The 22,180-nt window shown below is 48.6% G+C and overlaps 1 protein-coding gene across 2 annotated transcripts in view; it reads left to right on the plus strand.

Annotated features, from left to right (window-relative positions):
• The first annotated feature begins 606 nt into the window (after positions 1-606).
• The window catches only part of Cdh4 (cadherin 4), a 470,314-nt gene continuing 448,740 nt past the window's right edge, over positions 607-22,180 (plus strand). For both annotated transcript variants that reach the window (XM_036184660.1, XM_036184661.1), the window contains exons 1-2: positions 607-876; positions 2,809-2,920. In XM_036184660.1, coding sequence (XP_036040553.1) covers positions 820-876; positions 2,809-2,920 — 169 coding nt within the window. In that variant the 5' untranslated portion in view covers positions 607-819. The remainder of the gene's footprint in view (positions 877-2,808; positions 2,921-22,180) is intronic.

The raw sequence follows: 22,180 nt of genomic DNA on the forward strand, positions 1-22,180 counted from the left end.
TTCTTCCTTGCCTTCTCAGGCCTTACTTACTGCAGGAATATGCAGGGTCCCTTGCAAACCTTGTAGTGTACTCAGAGCCAGGCTCACACTGTAAGTTTTCTCTTGGGCTGAAGGGGTCAGAGGAGCCCAGTCAGCTGGAGAATGACCCCCCTCCTTTCTCCCTTCTCTTCTGACCTCTCTAGGTATACTCCTCAGTTGTTTGGTGGACTGGAGGCCACCACAAAGGCCAGTGTCAGGGGAGTTAGAAGACACAATGGTTGAGGAAAGTGTCCACTCTCCACAGTGGGCTCTGGAAAGAAGCTGACCTAAAATCACGGGGTGGTCGCGAGGGCGTCCCACAATCTATAAAGGACATCTAACTTGAGGACGGAGACCCCAGTACCGTCTTCAGTCCACACAGTCTTTGCTCCTAGAGGCCGAGTGTCTTTGGCTACTTCTTCCGAAACGGAGCTCCAGATGTCCCTCGAGACTGAGGCTGGCGGGGCAACAAACAACCAGGCCCCGCAGGTTGTTGAGAGAGTGGGCGCGGGAGCGGCGCCTTTAAGGCCCGCGTCAGGCCGGGCCGGAGGGGCGGGGCCTCGGCAGGGCGGCAGCGCGGCTTCACCTGCAGTTCCGAGCGCGCGGAGCAGAGACGCGGGCGGCTGCGAGGCCGGCGGACGCACCGGCCGGAGGGAGCGCGCCGCCGGCCCACTTGGCCTGGCTCCCGGAGCCCGGGCGGCGAGCGGAGGGAGCAGCAGGGCGGGCGCGGGAGGAGCGTTGCCGCGGCGGGGGAAGCCGGGCACCGGGAGAGCGCCAGGGCGGCGCGGCGCGGCGGAGACCATGACCACGGGCTCGGTGCTGCCGCTGCTGCTACTCGGGCTCTCGGGCGCGCTCCGGGTAAGTTGCCGCCTCCTTGCTCGCGGGCGGTCCAGGAACCCGTGGGGTTGGCTGGGCTACCCGGGTTCTCTGATCCCGCCGCCCGCGCTGCACGAAGCCGCCCGCGATCGGAGCCGGGAGCTGCGGGGCGGAGCAGGCGGGACCCGGGATGCCATCTCGCTGCCCGATCTGCGCTCCGGGGCCGCCCTCCTTGGTGTAGCGCTCGCCTCCATCGCCCGGCAGCAGCGCATCCTGAGTTCCAGCCGCTTGCCGGGGTCGGGTCCGCTGCGCCGAGCGCTCGCCCGGGTCCCGCGGGTGCCACGGAGCGCAGCTGAGGTGGGAGGCGGAGGCGACTACCGGGCGCGGGCTGTAGCCGTGGTGTCTGGCGAGTCCTCTCGACTTAGAGAAGGACCGGAAAGAGGGCGCGGCGGGAGCGCGAAGCACTAAGCCCGGGGACAGGAGCTGGACACCCGCGCTATCCCCACACCGTTTCTGCTCGGTCCCTAGCCGGCTCAGTTGGGTGGTTCAGGCTCGCTGCGGGGCCTCTGCGCTGCTCAGCAGCAGCTCCCGCCGCGACCCTGAGCGGAGATAGAGTGGCCCGAACCCCCTCTCGTGGCCGATCGGTCCGGTGGCCTGCTCGCAGCCACGCCGAGGTAATCTCGGCGATGAATCAGGGCCGGGGACCGCCGGCTCTGAGGCCACTGGACCGTCGCCGTGCTCGGGGAACACGCCCCGGGGGGACAGAAACTTTCCCGGCCGACTTTCGCCTCCCTCGGGGCTGCAAGTGCTTGTTGGAGCTGCAGTCCCCAGGTTTGCGATTCTAAGTTTGACCCAAGGAAGATCCTCGATCCGACCAGTCCTCTCCCAGCCTCCGGGGCCGGATTCCAGCCGAGCTACAGGCTGCCGGCTGCGGGTGGCCTCCTAGCCGAACCCGGGCGGCGCCGTTGCGCGCAGCTGGAGGACTCAGCCGGCAGCCAGGCGCGTTCCGCTCCGTCGGCCCGCGAAGCGGAGACTGCCGGGTGCCTGCTGCGCCCGCGGCTCCTGGAGCTCATCACTAGGGACACGGCACCTGGTGCGCCTTCTCCGCCCGGTAGCGGATTGGATTGGTGGGGACACATGTTATCTCCCTTTCTGGCAGCTTAGGTGGAAACCCCTGCCCACTCACTGCCTTCCCTTCCTACAGATCTAGCTTCCAGAGGAGCGGAAAGCAAGCCCTTCTGGTCAGTCAGAAGAACCCTCCCTCCTGACTAGGCTTGAAACAGGGGCTTCAGGGTGAATAAGAGTCTAGGACATTGGGTGGGTGAACTTTACACACACACACACACACACACACACACACACACACACACACACACACACACTCCTTGCCTCCTTGCAGCCTGGTAGCAGAACTGGTCACTCCCTTTGCTCAGCTTGGAAACAGCCCTGGAATCTCTTTGATTTTGCCAGCTCCTTTCTTGGAACCCCACCCCTGTGGCCTGCAGAGGGAGGCTGCCTCCTCCTCACCTAACCTAAAGGCAGAGAGCTCTGCTGCCTGGAGAGATGGTTCCTAGCAGAGCCCCCTCCCTCTCCAGTGGCATGTGGCTGGGTAAGCCACTGGTGAAGCCTGCTGGTGCTGCTGGTGCTGCTGGTGCTCACCCACCTCTCTTCCCCGGCACCTCACTGTCTTTTCCCCTGCCATATACCAACAAGGGTCCTCTGGCACCTGGTCTAGGCATCAGCTGACCCTGTGCTTCCAATGAATGGATGTAGGTGCAGCTGTCGAGTGATTCTCCTAGCCAGGGAACCTGAAGTTCCCCCAGAGACCTGAGGATCCCAGTACCACCTCTGGGTGGAGATGGTGGTTTATCTGCACTTCTCAGCCAGAGGCTTGTGAGGTGGCCATGACAAATGTGGGTTGGATTAAATTTCTGTTAACTTATTTTAGATTCACACTTTCCTTTCCATCCCCAGGCCCACCATGAGGATCTTACAGTCAGAGAGGCCTGTAAGGCTGGCTTCTCCGAAGAAGACTACACTGCATTGATCTCCCCAAATGTCCTGGAAGGAGAGAAACTACTCAGAGGTAGAGCAGGGTGTGTGTATGTGGAGGGGGCGGGGATGAAGTGGAAGGCTTGGCTGGCCTTGGAACCCTGCTGTCTGCCAAGAGATGGTTGTGAGATCAAGCAGGTTCCAGTGGGCCAACTGAGAGGCTCCTTGCAAGTGGTGAATGATTCCGAAGGCCTGCCTGTCATTTTGGACTGAGGTGAATCATTTCCTGGGCAACAAATGGGAATTCGTGTGGAATGTTGTCACCCAATGCTGTGCAGGGAGACTTCTTCACTGAGTATTTTTATGTATGAAATGCAGGACTCTTAAATTATCCCCACTTTGAAATGCATGACAAAGCAGACGATGTTGTTGGGAGCTCGGTAAATAAGCCCACAGACATTCTGCTCACAAATGTGGCATGTGGCTGTCATGACTGCCCCTCCAATGATAGGAAAACACAGACCCCAGGGAGGGGCATCAAGCTTCTGGAACCAAGGTATACAAGGGGCAGAGGGAGATGGCTGGAAAACTCATTGCAAATCTGTTTCCCTTTCCCAGACAAACTAATTAAACTTTCTGTTTGCATAGAGTGGGAGATAAGAGACTTGGCTCTGAGGTTTCAGTCTAGGAGTTTTTGCTCTTGGCCTCAGTTTCCCAGAAGTTTAAACTGATATCGTAGAGACAAGGGAAGTAGGCTTTCAGAGGGGTGTCAAAACCCAATTTCCATATTGGCTCTGAAGTTAAGGTTGTTGACTTCCCCGGTGAGTTTGTGTTGTAGGAAACAGAGCAGCTGTCTATGAACAGGTGTGTACAGGCGTGAACAGGTGTGTACAGGTGTGTACAGGCGTGTGGAAGCCCTTTCCTGCACAGTGAGAGCTGTTCTAGGATGTCTGCATGGACTCAAAAGCAGCTGTAAATTCGCTTAGCCATAAAATCCTAGCCTTAGAACTGTGCGTTGCTGTTTCTTTTCTTTTTCTTCTCTTTCTCTTTGTGGAGGAGTGGTTGTGTGGTTCTCAGGTGTGAACTTGGAAGGCAACAATGACATCCTGTTGCAATGTCTGAAGGTTGCTCCCACCTGCTGGATGTGGCCCCTTCCAGCAGGATCTTTTGGATTTTTGTTCCTTACAAATTATGTGAATTAAAAAAGCATCCAACTTTTCTGATATTTTTCATCTTACAAATTGTGAAGCCAAAGCCATTGACCATTGCTGATCATAAAAAATAGAAAGGAAGGGAGGAAGGAAAGAAGGAAGGAAGGAAGGAAGGAAGGAAGGAAGGAAGGAAAACTTGGAATGGGTGGGCCTCGATGAGAAAGTGTGTTCAGGACACTCCAAGAGCTCTGTGAATGTTTTGGTGAGGTGGGCCACCTTCCCATATCCAGTGTGGCTCATCCCTGCCATTGCTGCATTCTGGACTCCATCATGCTGACACTGGGACACGAGGCCTCCCAGAGCTCCTAAGAAACACAAGGAGATCTTGCCACACCCAGTGACCCAGACTTGAGAGAAAAATGCTATTTGATAACAAAGATTATCTACACCAGAAAATAAATCTCCATGTCTTCGCCGTGCTTTCTAGATCACACTGGCGTCCTAACTGTGTGCATAGCTAGGCCCTACTGTGTGCTCCAGTCCTCTTGGGCATGTGGGGGGTACTCTATCTCAGGGGAGAATATGGCCTTCAAGATGTCCGGGGTCTATGCTCCTCTTACTCATCCCTGGGGATGGGTTATAGCCATGTCCACACATGTCCACATCACTTCTCCCTTGCCCTCACCCTCTGCTCGCTCCATGTTTCCTTCCCCTTGAGCTTGAGGTGCAAGATGTCATGAGCAAAAATGGTTTTATATCTTAGAAATAATTTTGCACACACAGAGGTGAAAACTGAGGCCTGCAATACACTCAAACTAGAATGGGCGGACATGGCTGGGTGCGCAGAAAACTTTGCCACTCTGAGAACCAGTGAGGATGACTGTCAGAAACAGACTCGGAGCTTGGAGCTTCCGGTAGGTTCTGTGCTAAATAGATAATGACTCCTGATAATTGAGTTATTCTGAGGGAGAGAGCTTAACCTTACTTAATTTGACAAGCAGAGCTTCCTAGTCGTGGTTTTACGGTGAGCACGCCATGAGCTATTACCGGCCGCCCTGTGGCTTCCTCTCAATGCCTGAGTCAGCTCACCGGCAGCCCTGGACCTCCACATTCCAGCAGGGGAGATTTGTTACACAGTAATTAACTTGTTTGTGATAAATGGGTGGAGGAAATGTCGTGACATTTTGTTTTATGTCTAAATGAAAAGCATTTGCATTCTAAAAAAATCCTGCTAATTAGGCTTAAAATAGTTTTCCTCAACAGGGTAACAAGTACATGTATAGCAGCCCTTTGGAGATGCAGAACCACTATGTACAGAAAACAGGATGCTCCTTGGGCCTTCATTGTTCCAGGTCTGCTTGGCTTTGCATTTCCCTGATGCCTCTGCTGGCGAACATGGAATGTTGCCAGCAGTGCAGCCACGGCTCTGTTCTTAGAATAATTTACTTAAGATCATTGATGCATGCTAATATCTAAATATGACAGTCGGGTTCTGAGGGCTATCAAGCAGCCTGCTCCAAGCCCTGCTTTGGGCTGTGGCAAGTACTTAGGAAGGTGTCTCTTTCTCTCCTGGGTGAATTATTAATGGTCAGCCTGCCCAAGGAAGCCGCAGGCCGGCATTATGTCCCGTGTTATTGTCCCACAAGAAGGGCAAAGACTGGGTCTGCCCTGCTCAATTTCACAGCGGAGAACTCTGTGTGTGTGGGAAGGTTTCAGGTGTCTCAGGGGAGTAAAGGATGTGTGGATTGGGTCCCTGCCACAGTCTTGGAGAAAGGAGATTGGGTAGAGCCTCTGTTTGATGTGTACAGGAGAACTGGGGTTGGTTGGTCATCTGAAGAGAGTCTGCGCTGAGTTCAGAGAAGTTATAAAGAAGGGCTTTGCCGCTGATGCTTGAGTCTGAAGATTTCCTCCTGTCTCCATCTTCTGTTAGCCTGGGACAACCTGTGTACTGGCCACACTTGCTCCTTGTCAACCCAAAGTTTCTCTTATGTAAACCTTGATGGTTGCAGAGATCATGACCTATCATTCAGTTTTTATCATATTTACTATTTCAACCTACTTGACCAACAAGCTAAGACCTAGTTAACAGGCCCTTAAATAAATGGGGTTATTTTTACTCATACTACAGTGAATGCTGAGATATGGTCTCAGGCTGGGGCAGTGGATCAGATCCATGCCTATGACAAGCCTAATCTTTATTCTTACAGTTCCACCATCTAATTTGTTAGTTTATTGCCACGTCACCATTGACCAGCTGCTGTCGCTCCCTGTGTTGCATCTGAGTTCGGGGCAGAAGGAAGAAACAGAAGACTATGCTTTTATTTTTTATTTTTTATTTTTTTACCAGTCTCAGGAAAACTTTTCTTGTAATCCTTGCAAGGATTCTCATTGGCTACCACCAGGTCACATGTGTTCTGAGCTACACAGATTCACTGCTGCACTTGGTTTAGCCCCGCCCCCCTTACAACTCACTTGCTGGATTGGGAGCCAACCAATTTCTTCAGGTAAACAGCCTTAGTGCCTGGCACACAGCACTTCCCTAGTACTAGGGTCTGTGCCTGAAAAAGAAGGCAAGCCATGAATTGTTTGCTGTTTCTCCTCTCTCTCTCTGGTCCCCACGTAGCTGAGCTTTACCACCAACTCACCATATAGCTAGGAATGACCCCAGCCTCTCCGGATCCTCCATCTCCTCCTCTCAAACGCTGAGGACTATGCCTGACCCCCTGATAACCCCCTGTGCCATATTCATATGAGAGGACAGCTGAGCAAAGGTCACAAAAGGCACCTGGCGTCAATGTCTGAGACGCCACTGAAGGTTAGCATGCTCTACCTTCAAGAGGTGCTGTCTTCCTGGGTGTTTTAAAAAGATTTATATTTAATTTTTGTGTGTGTGTGTGTTATGTGTGATGTGTGTCTGTGTGTAGTATGATTTGTGTTGTGTGTGTGGTATGGTATGTGTGTTTGTGTTTCTGTATGTACTAGGTGCATGCAGTGCCTATGGAGGCCAGAAGAGGGCATTGGATCCCCTGGAACTGGAGTATAGACCATTATGAGCTATCATGTGGGTGCTGGAAACTGAACTTGGGTCTTCTGAAAGAACAGTAAGTGTTCTTAACAACTGAGCCATCACTCCCTGGCCCCAATCCTTTTTGTATAATTCATCAAGAAGTGTCTTTTTGCCTGTGTGGTTTGATGGTACCCAGCTCTAAACCAAGTGATTCTGACAGGGCAGAAGTCATGGTCAGGTATGACTGTGTTAACTGCAGGCCTGTCCTGTGCTGAGCCTCTGGGGAGCTGGGCCTCATTGGAAGTGAATGACCTGGAAGTGGCATTGTTGGTCAATGCATGGCAGAGTGGGAACTGCTATGGAGGCTGAAATAAAGACACTAATGGTATGTCTGGAGCCTTCAGACCCCACAGGCTGCCTAGCCATGGCCCTCCTCACTGTACTGGCCTATTTTGCTGACTGGGAGCCCCATTTAAAATGTCTATATAGGCTTTTACACCCACATGGCAATGTGACCTCTTTCTGGTCAGTGGTATTTAATTAGGTTAGGCTTCTGGGAAAGCTAGACTTTTTATTTATTTATTTATTTATTTTTAAATTAATTTATTCATTCATTCATTAGTTAGTTAGTTTGTTTGTTTGTTTAACAAAGAAGAAAAGGCCAAGCTAGCCATGCCTGTGACTCTTTTCTTCTATCTGGAACACAGACGTGGTCTTTGTGGTAGAGTAGCCATTTTGTGACTGTCAGGGTGGTAGAGCTGACCTGGGCACAGATGCACCCAAGCACCTTGGCAAAGGTGAGACAGGTAAGCAGAAACACTACAGTTGAGTGACTAACAGCAGCCCCCAGCCGAGGGGTAGCAATAGTGGTGGGCACAGGCCATTACCCCTTTGTCTGAGCTGCTGTCTATGGCTCTTCTACCCAGCCTGAGGCCTGGGTCTCTGCTCCTTTGTGAGTTGGGCTTTCCTCCTGCTCCCGAGTTGGGCACATTGGGGTTCAGGGAGCATGTATGGCACACTAATAAATGTTTGCGAAATAAGTGAAACAAATTGCCACCACCTCTGTTCCCCTCCAGTCAGGGACATGGATATATTAAATGTGTCGTCAGGGCCCTCACCCAATCCCCTAGGAGACAGTGGTTTCAGGAGTGTCCTTGGCACCCTGCAGGAACAGAGGCCATGCTGGGTGTCTTCCCTTACATGCCAGTAGTCAACACACCACAGTCTTGACAGAAACAGAGGCACTTGAGGCAGAGGGGACACAACCCTGAACACCAAGCTGGGCTTGCTGCTCCTGTTCCTGGAGGAATGCATTGTTAGCATGAGACACCACTGCTTCTCTTGGCTGCCACTTCATGGGCCTCCCCAGAATGTCCACTCTGTCTTTGGGGCCAGTCTCAGCAACAGAGTTATTGATTTTCCAATAGCTTTTCACTGACTTGGGTTTTAAACAAGGCTGCCATGCAGAATAGGCAGCAAGGCTCCACAGGACAAAGGAGAGCTGGGCCCAGAGATAAAGTCTGAGCAACACTGTTCATCCCGAGTGTGTGGTTCACATAGTGAGAGGGTCCTAGCAGCCAAGGAAGCAAGTGCACACTGCCCTACGTGTTCTGCCATCAGTCTCTGTTCTGGCTGTAAGTGGTGGCCTGGGGAGATGAATCCCAGAGTCTCACTGCCTACAAAGAAATAAAGGCTTAAATCAAGGGAGTGTGGCTCTTTACTATACTCCACACTATGGGCCATGGTTCCCTCCATGCTGCCCTCCTCTCCTCTACCCCTGTGACACACCAATGTCAAAAAATAGCATTCTTTATAGCTTCTAGGATTAGCACACCAGTCCATGCAGAAAGGGGGGACACACCGAAGACTGTCTTCAAAGCATTCATTTTGATCAAACCTGAAGACGAAGGACCATGAGATTTTGGTAGTTGTGATGTGACAACTTCAGCTTCTGAGCAGCCCTTTGCAGATATCTTACTAAATCTCCAGAAAAGCCTGGTGCTAGATCAGAAACTGAGGGCCAGTGAGGCCAAGTAGCTGATTGCTCTTCTTCCCATTTGTCCAGCCTGCACTCCTAGCTACTTCTGCTCTCCCTGTGACATCAGAGCAGATGGCATAGAGAGCCCGGAAATGGATGCATACAGTCAGATCCCCATATGTTCAGAAGCCACTGGTATAAGAACCAAGAAATGTGTTGATCGTCCCTCTGCCCAGACAGCTGCATCTTAGAGACTCAGTGTCAGAAGCCCTCAACAGCCGTCACTCATGCTCAGACCTCCTCCTGCATTATGTCCCAACTCCTTGGGCCCCTGGACTTATACAAACAGCTCTGGCATTGTAAGGCTGGGATTCTGCAATGCCAGTGGTTTTATATTTTGGGGAGGCAGCAGGAAGTCCTGGGAAGGATTTTCAGATTGTGTTAGCACTGGGTGTATAGCAAGGACAGATTAGATCAGGATCAGGCCAGCTCTGAAAGCCTGAACACATTTGCTTCTGGCTGGGTCTGTGCATAGAACCACTATCGCATCACATTGTGACCCCTGGCACCAGGAACCTGGTGGGAGGTTGATCACAGATTCATATGAAGGTCCTGGGATCCCAGCTGTCTGACACATCTCTTGTAGGATCTGGGGCATACATTCCTCATTTTCCATATGTGTGTCCTTTCTGCTGGGACCTGGGGTCCTGGCTATGTGTTGAGTCCTTCTGTTCTTGACTCTCAACATGAGCTGAAGCATTACAGAGCTCCAGGCCCAGTCCTTGTGAACCTCAGTGTGAATTTCCTCCATGGTGCCCTCTCTAGCCAGGCACAGGATCCATTCCACCAAATGGCACTTACAATTTTGTTATTAAAAAATATATTTACTTTTATGTGCATGGGTGTTTTGCCTGCTTGTATGTCTCTGCACCTTGTGCATGTCTGGTGCCCATGGAGTCTAGAAGAGGGTGTTAGATCCCCTGGGACTGGAATTATAGATAGATGTGAGCCCCATGTGTGTGCTAGGGATTGAACCATGGTCCTCTGCAAGAGCAGCCCATGATATTAACCACTGAGACATCTCTCCAGACCATGATTTTTGTGTCAGCTACAAAGACATTCAAGGTTTTGTTTTGTTTCAGAAATAGTGATTTTTTTCCAATTCTGCCCTACTGGGTTTGTGCATTTTACTAAAAATTCATAATGAACTTCATACTACAGTCTAAATGAACTGTGTATGGTGTATGGGCACCTATGGCCTTTCTTCATGACTCTTCATGATCTTAATTTCACAATATGGAAATTTTGTGAATTCCCCAAGTTTGCAAGTGGACGTGGGTTAAAAGTGAGGATGGGGTGCCACTCCCCTTTCTCTTTCTTTTTCCCGTTGGAGGTATAGTTAAGCAAATGGCAGAACTAATCATGAGGTGAGAGCAAGCAGGCAGGTGTTCATCTTTTCCGAGAATGTGCCTATTATTCTGACTTCTTGAGGGAGCAATTTTTCCTATGTGTGAATTTCACCAGTGAAAAATGCCATGAGCCCTGAGAAGCCTCTGTCTGTGGAGGTGATAAAGTTCTCTGGAGTGCCCTCATGACATCCACTTGATCCTGTATCCCCAGAGGGGCTCTGGCCTACATTGCAAACCCAGTTTTTTGTTGAAAGGATTTTGCCCTGGCTCTGGGCTGCCCTCTCTCTGCTGCCTCCAGCACTGTCATGGGAGATTCTGCATCCACCAAGCCCCATCTTCCCAGCAGCTGTGTGTTTGTTTTTGTGAATTAGTGTGCAAATTTCTTTTTGTAGATCTCTTCCTGTTCTTCCACCCCCAGGAACCCCATTTCTCTTCCAAGTCACATGTGTTCTGTGGCCTCACCTCTTCCTCCTGGTCTCCCTTCTGCTTTCATGACCTCTATCCCTCCTACACACACGCTCGCACGCACGCACGCACACACATATATATAGCAATTTAAAGCTGAGATCGTCATATGAGACGGAACATAAGGCTTTTGTCTTCTTTTAAATGGGCCACCTCACTTAACACAATAATTTCCAAATCCATCAGTTTTTCTGAAATTCTTATGGTTTCATTTTTCTTTACAGTTAAATAAAATTCCATTGTTCATATGCACCACACTGCATTATCTATTCTTCTGTTGATGAACATCTAAGTTGACTTCATTTCCTTGATATCATAAACAGAGAAGCAATGGACATGGATGCGGATATAGACCCTTGGGTATATGAATGTAGAGACCCTTAGGTGTATGATGTAGACCCTTGGGTATATGATGTAGACCCTTGATTGGTTATATGGATGTAAACCCTTGAGTATATGGATATAGACCCTTGGGTGCATGATGTAGTGTAGCTAGAGTTTTTCTGGTCCTGCCCGGCCCACGATCAGGACAAATCTCTCTCACTCACCAGTCCCACAGCTGCTCAGACCCAACCAAGTAAACACACAGAGACTTGTATTGCTTACAAACTGTATGGCCACGGCAGGCTTCTTGTTATCTAGTTCTTCTATCTTAAATTAACCCAGTTCTATTAGTCTATAAGTTGCCATGTGGCTTGTGGCTTACTGGTACCTTACATCTCGCTTGTCATGGCAGTGGCTGGCAGCGTCTCTCTGCCTCAGCCTTCCACTTCCCAGAATTCTCTCCTCTGCTTGTCCCGCCTATACTTCCTGCCTGGCTACTTGCCAATCAGCATTTTATTTATACAGAGAGATATCCACAGCAATGTAGACCTTTGGGTATGTGATGTAGACCCTTGGGTACATGATGTAAACCCTTGAGTATATTGATGTAGACCCTTGGGTATATGGATGTAGACCCTTGAGTATATGGATACAGACCCTTGAGTATATGGATGTAGACCCTTGAGTATATGGATACAGACCCTTGGGTATATGATGTAGATCCTTGGGTATATGCCCAATGTTGGTATAGCTGGGTCATATTAATTCTATTATTAATTTTTTGAGAAACCCCCATCTTGATTTCCATAGTGGCTACATCAGTTTGCATCCCCACCAACAGTAAATAAGGGGTCCTCTTTCCTCATCTCCTCACCGGCATTTGTTGTCTTTTGTATTCTTATTCAAAACAGAACAGGGCTGGGGCAGGGCAGGCTGGAGTGATGATTCAGTGGTCAATAGCACTGGCTGCTCTTCCAGAGGTCTCCAGTTAGTGTGGTTCCTAGCACCCATGTTGGGTGGTGTCTTAGTTACTGTTCTATTGATGTGAAGAGATACCATGACCAAGGCAACTAATAAAAGAGAAATCATTTAATTGGGGACTTGCTTACAGTGCCAGAGATTTAGTCCATTATTATAGCAGGGAGTATAGTGGCACTCAGGCAGGCACTGGAACTGAGAACTACATCCTGATCCATAGGCAGATAGAGAGAGGAAGACACTGTGCCTGGCTTGGGCTTTTGAAACCTCAAAGCTCCACCCCCCCCCCATTGACACACTTCCTCAAACAAGGCCATAGCTCTGAATCCTTCTAACCCTATCAGAGAGTTCCTTGGTGACTAAGCATTCAAACATATGAGCCATGGGGGCTGTTCTTATTCAAACCATTACAGCTGGCTCACAACCCTATAACTCAAGCTCCAGCTCCTCTTCTGGTCCCTGAGGGCTCTGTACTCATATGACATATGTACATACAGAGATACACACACACACACATACACATAAATATGTAAGAGCAAACAATTTTTTAAAGAGAACAAAGCGCTGGGGATGTAACTCAGTGGGAAGGCATTTGGCTAGCATCCGAAAAGCCCCATCTTCCAGCAGCAGCAGTAGCACAAACTTAAACAGAATCAAACACTTGGCCGGACTGTACCTACAAAGGCCATTTCCTTCCAATGCCCCATCGGGTGTCAAGGGTGAGGGAAGCAGAGTGTGCTTTGTGCCTGAATATCTCCTTGTGTGATTCTGTTGTGCTACCCCCAGATTTCAGATGGTTCTAAGGGATGCTCAGGTCATATGCCACAGACTTAGACTCTGTAGATGTTCTCATTTTACAGATTACATAGTTATTGTAATTTTATTATGATTATAATAAATAATTTATTATATAATTATTATGATTGACCCAAACATGGAGTTTATCAGCCAACACTTCTGAGTGTCAGGAGGCAGCCATGGGTCTCAGTGGGCTGGGATGAAGGTGTAGTGGTGACAGACTGGCTCCTTCTGAAGACTCTGGGGAGAATTTTCCAGTTTACAGTGGCTATTGTCTTCTCCATCCCCAGCCAGCAGTGCATCGTGTCAGTTCCTGCCATGCTTCAGTCTGCCCCACCTCTCATTTGGTTTAGGACCATCTGTGATGACAATGGCCCACTAGCATAATCTATGATCAGCTCCAACTTCAAATCCTTTAATTTAATCAACTGTAAAAGCTCTCCTTATTTCTTCAGAGCCCTGTGCAGAGGGTCAGGGGCCCATGCTGGTGACACAGCAGCCACTTCTGGAAGTTTCTCTGGCTGTCACATGTGAGGACTTGCTGAGCTCCCTGCACTGGGCAGCAGTCCCTGTTGGCATGCTCATGGGGAAAACTGAGGCACTGAGCCACCACTGTTAGGAAGTTCTCTGTGAAAGGAGAGCTCCAGCTTTTACAGCTGCCCATTTCTTCTCAGTCCATCTTGCCCTGTGCACACACAACCATTCGATGTCCTGTGTCCATAATTAAGACTCAGAGGGACAGCTGCATCCCAGTAGCTGGCTGAGAGGAGACTGGCCACAGAGACTGTCTGAAGGCAGACCTTGCCCAAAAGCTAGGGACTTCCCACACAACCACTTTAATTTGGCCTCGTTGGTTCAGACTCACTGTGTTTTCTTGCTGACAGTGTGTGGAGATTTAGGGAGGATTAAGGTAAGCCTTTAGGAACAGACGAATATCCACAGACACTTGAGGGCTGCCTGTACCTCACTAATAGTCAGATGGTCCTTGTGGGGCTTGGGGGCTTCCTGTCTAGAAGAGCGGCACAGGAGAGCCATGGGCATGGGAGGTATCCTCGTCTCCCTAGTGAGTGCCTGTTCCATTTGGAGCACAAGCTGGTTGACTTCCAGCTCTAGAGTGTGGGTGTGTTTGTCCTGAGCATGCGTCTGGCTCCTGGTGGCTGAGCATTCCAAGGAGGGACAAGGCTTGGTTCTGGGTTGTCCAGGAGCCTGTGAGTCTGCTTGCATGTCTAAGTAGAAGTACCAGGTTTCTCGTTTGTGTTACCCAAATGTAAGTTTGGACAGCACTGGTATTAGTGACTTTTTTTGTGACTGTGACCAAATACAAACACAGTCTATCTTAATAAAGGAAGGGATCGTTTTGGCTCTCAGGGGAACGTGGCCTGTTGTGGCAGTGAAATCATGTTGGTGTGAGTAACTTGGTCCATGGCGCCAATCAACAAGTAGAGACAGAATTCCAGGGCTCAGCTGGCTTTCTATGAAAGAGACCCCAGCTCATGAGCTAAAGCTACCCATATTTAGGGTGTATTTTACCTGTTTCACTAACACTCTGGAAAATCCCTTATAGACACATCTAAAGGTGAGCCTTATGAATGCCCCAGGTGTTTTATAACCCAATCAAGTAGGTAATCAAAATTAATTTTCACAAGTCTACCCCTTTGCCAACTTGACACCCAAGTATATCACTTTATGAATAACATTCCATCTCTACTTCCCACAGGCTGGTAGTCATCTCATACCACAAGGTGCATCCATTACAGAGTCTAGAGCTCCATAGTCTTTCTTAGAAGTTTTAACAGATTGAAACTCCATCCTAAAGTCTTTTGAAAATCAAGGCAATCTCTTAACCATGGACCACTAAAAATTAAATAAAACAAACATCAAATATGTGTCTTGAACCCATGCATATAGTAAATATTTCCATTCTAAAAGGGACGGACAAGAGCCTAGCAAGGGAAAGGAGCCAAAACAAGACTGAAACTCAGCAGAAAAACACCAAATCATGCAGCTCCATGTCAGGCATCTGGAGATCTTGGGCATCACCCAGGTACCAGCAACTTGAAAACCCCACCGCTACATCTTTGACACCTTCAGCACATGCAGACTCTTCTTAGTGGAGAGAGCTGTGCCGTGGACATCCCATGTTCCTTGCAGCCTCACTATAGCCACTGCAACTCAGGCTTCACCTTCGCAGATTCCCATAACACCCTCTCAAGGCCTCACTGCAGGGAACCCAGCCCTGCCACACATTGCCTGATGTGTCAGAAGCTTTCTCACACATTGGTGCAAGCCTCCATGACCCTGTAACTCTTGCACTTTGCATGACTGCACCACCCTATCCAGCAAAAATATGAAATACTTGTCTTACTGATAAACACTTCAAAAGATTCTTGAGGCAGAGTCTTACTGTTTGGCTCTTCTGTCCTGGAACTCACTCTGTAGACCAGGTTAGCATTGAACTCCCAGAGATCACACTGCCTCTACCTCTGGAGTGCTGGGATTCAAGGTGTGTGTTTTTACATCTTATTTTCTGAGACAGAATCTCTCACTAATTTGGCTGGCTGGCACTGAGTCCAGGAACCCACCTGTCTCCACCTCTCCCCTGAGTGTTAGGACAATAGGTGTATGGTGCCATACCCAGCTTTTAAAAATGTGGATGTTGAGAATATAAACTGAGGTCCTCGGGCCTACATGTCAAGCACTTTCATGGGGAGCTGTCTCCCCAGACCTGGAAGGTTTCCTTTTGGTCACACTAATCTCATTAACAATGATGGTTGCGTCTTCCATGTCTGCCTTGGCTGCACCTTTGAATTTGCTCCTGGCTCTCTTCTGCACCAAACTTAGCAGTTCTCCCTTTTCATGTCTTTCCTCTCTCTCCCATTGTAGATCTGACCAAGATCAGTAGCAGTAACTGTGCCATGTTTCCCCTGCCAAACAGCCACAACTATTGCTTTTGAATCTAGTGTCGCTCAGCTTATGAGGATGGAAAGAATATAGCCATATTCTGTGTCAGAATGGCCTCCAGCCCAGCCCAGACAGAGTCTTCATTCTCTGAAGCCTTATGAATCTATCCTCTTCTGCATGCCTTTCTCTTAGCAGTCTGTTCTTCCAAATCCCCACACAGAGGACCACTAAGCTCTACTAACAGAATTCTGAGGTTTCTCTAGCCCACAGCGCCACACTTTTCCAAATTCCTTCCACAAACCAGTTTTGAAGGCTGATGAGCCACATGGTCAGAGGACCCTCCTTCTTGATCCCTGTTTTTCTGTGTTGTTTGCTTTTTTCATCATTTTGACCAAATTCTCAACAAAAAGCACCTAAAGGGAAATGTTGGTTTGGGCTTACTGTCAGAGGGATGCAGTCCATCATGAAGGGGAAGGCTTGGGACAGGGACAGCTTGAGTCACAGAAGCAGAGGCTGGGGAAGGCCAGTATAAACACTGCATTCTCTTTCTTTCTTCTTTAATTGTCCAGAACCTCAGCCATTGGTTTTCTGCCCATAGGCAGGATGGGGCTTCCTTCCTCACCAAAAACTGTCTCGAAACACCCTAAAGATACATCCAGAAGTGTGTCTCAAGGGTGATTTCAAATCTAATCAAGTTAACAATGAGGATGGGTCACCATACCATCTATGACAGTGTGCCTGGGAAATTGAAGGGAACCTTGTAGCAGTCCAGACTGAACTGCAATAGGCTGCAGAGGGCACCTGGCTAGGAAGGTGTATGGGGCTAGGATACATAGATGACCCAGCATGGCTTCCTAATCTGAAAATCAAGTTTAGAGTGTTCAACTCTGGTCTAGAAACGGCCTGGCTGGTGCTGGCTCAACTGACTGAACTTCCGAGTCCAATTCCAGACCTTCTGCAGTGAGGTCAGCAGGGGCCCCCAAAAGGTCCATCTTCTGGGAACCTCTGTGATACTGTCTAAAGAAATTGTTTTTGTAGATATATTTAAGACTCTCAAGATGATGTCATCCCAGGTGTGCTGTTTGATAGGATTAGAAGGATTAGGAGGTGTGGCTTTGTTGAAGGAAGTGTCTCTCTGGGGGTAGGCTTTGATGTTTCAAAATCCCATGCTAGGCCCAGTTCGTTCTCTCTCTCTCTCTCTCTCTCTCTCTCTCTCTCTCTCTCTCTCTCTCTCTCTCTCTCTCTGTCTCTCAGCCTGCAGTTCAAGATGTAGTTCTCAATTACTTCTCTAGCACCATGCTTCCATGCTTGCCTCCATGATGATAATGGACTAAACTCCAAGGAAGCCTCCAATTAAATGCTTTTTTAAAAAAGTTGCTAAGGACATGGTATCTTTTCTCAGCAATAGAACAGTGACCAAGCCACCAATTTAGCTGAGTGTGCCCTATACCTCGCAATAATTTTTATTACTAGGAACACAGAACAGATTCAGATGCATATGAGGAGGCCATGTGGGAACATAGCCAGAGATTAGAGCAATGTAGCCACAAACCAAGGTCCTTCCTGGGACCTTCTGGGGACTGTGGTCCCTCTCACTCTCCAGTGACTGTCCTCAGGCCTCTATGTCTGCAGAGACTGCACCATCTGCCATCTTGTGCTACCAAGTGCTTGTTCACTCATTGCTGCCGCCAATGAAAGCTAACCCACCCCCAACTTGGAAATCCTAGCAGTGTGGCCTGCAATCTCCCTGAAATTCTGAACCTGATATTCATGAAGTTTGGAGGGATTTCTGAGGGCCAGCATCCCTATAAGCACCTGCATAATTCACTAAGGTATCCATCCCACTATGACCAGTGTCCTTAAGCTTAGTGTGGTGGGTGTCTAAGATGGTGCCCCCTCATTTCCATGTTGGTGGAATGGCACAGAAGTTTCTCAGTCTCATAATATCACCTCGTACACTGTAAAGTATGTTGTTAAATAATCTCTCTTTAATTAAAATATATATGAATTTGGCTTGCAAGATTACTCAATAGTTAAGAGTACATACTGCTCTTGCAGAGGATCCGAGTTCCATTCCTAGCACCCACATTGGGTAGCTCCGAACTGCCTTTAATTCCAGCTCCAGGGAATCAGACACTTCTGTCGTGGACACCTGCACTCATGTGCACATACCAACACAGACATATACACATGCACATAATTAAAAATAAACTAAACTCTTACACATACATGAATATATATATATATATATATATATATATATATATATATATATATATATATATATATTCCTGCCCATCATCTTTCTCAGTCAAATTGGACTTACATGCTATGGCTCAAAGGAGTCCCTTAAGATAGATATCTTGTGAATAGTTTGTTAATCTAAGGACTTTATTTGGGAATAGACTGCTAGGCAGAGGCAAGGCATACTTCCTCTGCTGCTGACATGTGGAGGCACATGGGAAAACATTTATAAAACAAGATGTGGAGATGCAGAAAGGCCTCCCTGATGGCTAAAGGTGCTTGATTCTCAGGTTGCAGCAGCTGCACTCTGGCTGTCTGGTTGCTCTCCTCCACCAGAGGAAGAAGCTTAGCATGGTGGTTAGAGGGAACAACTTCACAGCCTGGGGGCTGCATGCCTGTTACGCTCACCCCTGATGTCACAGGTGGACCCTTCATGCTGTCAGAGTCTTACCCAGATGTGGTGGCTGTGGTCAAGTGGGCTAGCTCCCTCCCATCTCTGAATACCTCAGTGTGGAACGGCACCAGGCAGGCCTGCCTTCTCCAGAGGCTGACAACTGCTACTGGACTCCAGATTGTCTGGGTCCTGTTACTTCTCCAGGCTTGAGGTCAAGGGGGAGCTCTTAGTCTGTAAGAGAGGATACAGAACATGGTGCCCTACACTGGTGTCTTTGCTGGTGTCTTAGGGCAGCTCAGCCAGTCCCTGGAGGAAAAGCCAGGAGCAGTATGTATAACATGAAGGGCCACACTGGCTGGTGAGTTCAGGGACAGGAGCAGTGGCCAGAGCAGGCAGGGTGAGCTCAGAGCCAGAAGCAGCAGGCAGAGCAGGCAGGGCCCACTGGTGAGCTCAGAGCCAGGAGCAGCAGGCAGAGCAGGCAGCCCACTGGTGAGCTCAGAGCAAGGAGCAGTGGGCAGAGCAGGCAGGACCCACTGGTAGGCGCAGAGCCAGGTGTGTAGGGCCTTATCTCATTGTGTTTCCTAGCAGTCAACTTGGCATGAAGGGGAAAAATGTCTTCTTCCTTTCTCTTCCTTAATGCATTGTCCGCAGACATGCTGGTAGCTCATTGTTGGGGACACCCATTGGTGTTTGGTTAATGAAAACTTTCCTGCCCATTGTCATCCCATGCCAGCACCCATGAAGGGATGGACAGCATGGCTCTGTAGTCCTTGCCTATTCGGCAGATCATTCCTGAGCAGGTACTTGTCTATAGCAACTAGGTTTCACCTCCTTTTCCACTGGCAATAGATACCTTATGAACTCTGTTAGAGTTCAGGGCTCAGGTGTGTGTGGACAGAGGCTCACTTGTTTGAGGTTCTGGAAGGGCTGGGTTTGAAGTGAGGCCTAGCCTCCACCCCTGCTCTGTGCACAGCCTCAGAACCAGGCTGCTTCCTGCTTGGGAACTGTGGTTCAGAAAGTGACACACTCTGTGTTCTGGTCCCAGTTATTGGCCATACAATATCAGCCAATAAGGATCTGCCACCCTATCCCATAGAAGGTCCATAGCTTTGTAGGCCTTCTATGGGGTAGGGTGGCAGGTCCCTTTCTCTGGCAGGGTTTAAGGATATGACAGGGTAATACCCAATAGTGTGTGGCAGTGCACCTGACCCACAGGAACAGAGATGTACAGACCTAGTCCTTGTCACCATTGTTTGTGCAAATGTGTGGGTCCTGCCTGGTGAGCAAGCACAGCTGGACTCTGCTCTTTCTCCTCTTCGTCCAGTAGAACATCATCCCCTCTCCTTGTCCAGCCTCGGTCTTGTAGCTGCCACAAGAATCAGTCCTCAAAGACTCAAGTTCAGCTCATTCTCACAAAAGAAAGGGGCACACATTGGCTGGGAGCCCTTCCCTTCCATTTCCCCCAATTGTCTATGGAGGACCCCAAACTCCCACAACAAGCCCACTCTGGAACCTGGGCTCTGCATGTGGAGGCAGATGCCCTCTGAGGTGAGCTTTGGCTCCTTCCCAGGAGTTCTGTGGTTCTCTCCAAAGACCTTCTCCTTAATGGCCTTTACATTCTCATGTGTGGCCAGAGACCTTTTGGCCAAAGGTGTGTTTTTTTTAATTGAATAAATTATGGAGTGACTTATATAAAGCTCCATGGGGTTGTGGGAGGGAGAGGCACCTGAGCATCAGTTGCTCACTCTGTTTATTAATAGGGCACTGGGATGCTTGAACTGTGACATTTCATGGTTAATGCTTAAGTGCTCGGGAGATAGTGGAGTTAGAAGCAAGTTACTATAGAGACAGCCCTACTGTGGGCTCCCAACTGTTAGACCCACTGTGGGTCCCTGACTGTTTAAAACTAGACTTTTTAGCTCTTATCTTTTCCTATCTTCCCCTAGTTAACAAAGAAGGGATTATAAAACTTGCCTTATCTGGTTCTTACATTTTAAGATTAAAAACTGAGTGCCATGCAGGCTGAGGGATATAAAACTATGATCAGAAGTCTGTAAAATTATAAATTATGTTTTCTTGAGGAGAGAAAGGTGGTTTCGATGACTTTTTTTCCTTCTTAGAGGACCTAGACAGTTTAAAGGATTGAGCTCCTCAGGAGTGTAAGATATACTTCCATGTGGGGGAGAATGGAGTTACATGCTTGAAAGGTTAATGGGTGGTAAACGCCAATTTTCTACAATCCTGGCTAATAAAAATAGCTTACAAGACGTAAAATGTCATACTGCCAAAAGTATAGAGGACTTCAAAATCCATTCTGAAGCTTTGCATCTTTTGAAATTGATGCACAGAGCATTGAGTGCCTTCTGTTCCTGCTTTGAGGATGGCACCTCTAGGGAAAGGACCTGTCTCTGGTAATGGGGTGCACATGTGTTGCTGGGGATGTGTAACAGAATCTCTGGATCTCTGGGCCCTGAAAGTGCATCATGGTGGATCTAGCCATCCACTTCACCCAGGCTATCCCCAAGTGTCTCTAATGAGTTCCAGGAAGGATGTTCTTAAAAACTCTGGGTGTAATAATCTTGGCAAATTTCAGTTTTTCAATACCATGGCAATTAGAGACTACATTACCCTGCACATCACACAGAAAGGGATCATTTAGATTTTTTTTGTTCGTGGTGTGTGTGTGTATGTGTGTGTGTGTGTGTGTGTGCGTGCACATGTATACGCTTGTGTATACACATCAAAAAGTCAGAAGAAAACTCTGGAGTCAGTGGTCTCCCTCCACCTTTATGTAGGTTCTGGGCATTGAACTCAGGTCTCCAGGCTCAAATGTCAAGTGCCTTTACTCACTGACCCATGCTGCCTGTCTGAGGTTTTAAAGGGCAAGCCAGGGAGTGGGAGACTGGAACCCTTGCCTGAGTATTTTCACCTTCATGTCCCTGACATGTTGGCTTTAATATGGGATTCAAGTTTGAGTGGTCTGAGCAAAGGCATCTTGAGGATATACAAAGAGCCCAGCTAGAAATTAATTGCTCTCTGTGCTAATTTCCTAGAGCCCTTTGGGTCCAGTATCTTCTGCTATATTAAATCGAGTTCATTGACAACAGAGTTCTCCCTAAGTGATGGAAGATGGCCTCTGCATCCAGCTGCTGAATCAGCGTAACCGACAGGCCAGTGGGCTGTCTTTATAATTTCTTTGTGAGCAGGATTAAATTACCCTGCAGGCTGGCATAGAGCCACAGGCCCCGGCTTTGCTGTCTTGGAATATGAGGATCCAGCCCAGAAGTGCACGTGTCTACATTTAAATTCTGACAATCTCCCATGCTCACCTGATGCTGCATCTATGCTCTGGCCTACCATCCTCTCGTGGTGCTCAATGCTGTAGGAACATAAAATAAGAATTAAATTTCTCAGCACTATCAAACTGGAGGCTTTGCCTTTACTTGAGTAGAGAAAGGTGCCAGTAATGAGATGGTTCTGTCACAACTTGGGGGAATTCTGATGTTGCCTTTTCGTGAAAATGAAGTGTGAGTGACATCTCCACTCTGTGCCAAGGTTTGCTTTTGGGTATGAGGTGGGACTTCAGACTGACCCATTTCTATATGTATGTACTGTGTTCAAATAAGGCAGCTTATCTGAGAGAAAGGCTGGGCCAGCTAATGGTTGGTTTGGGCTGGCACCAGAGCAGGCACTGAGGGGACAGCC

Source organism: Onychomys torridus, chromosome 4 (assembly GCF_903995425.1).
Source record: "Onychomys torridus chromosome 4, mOncTor1.1, whole genome shotgun sequence".
Classification (NCBI taxonomy): domain Eukaryota; kingdom Metazoa; phylum Chordata; class Mammalia; order Rodentia; family Cricetidae; genus Onychomys; species Onychomys torridus.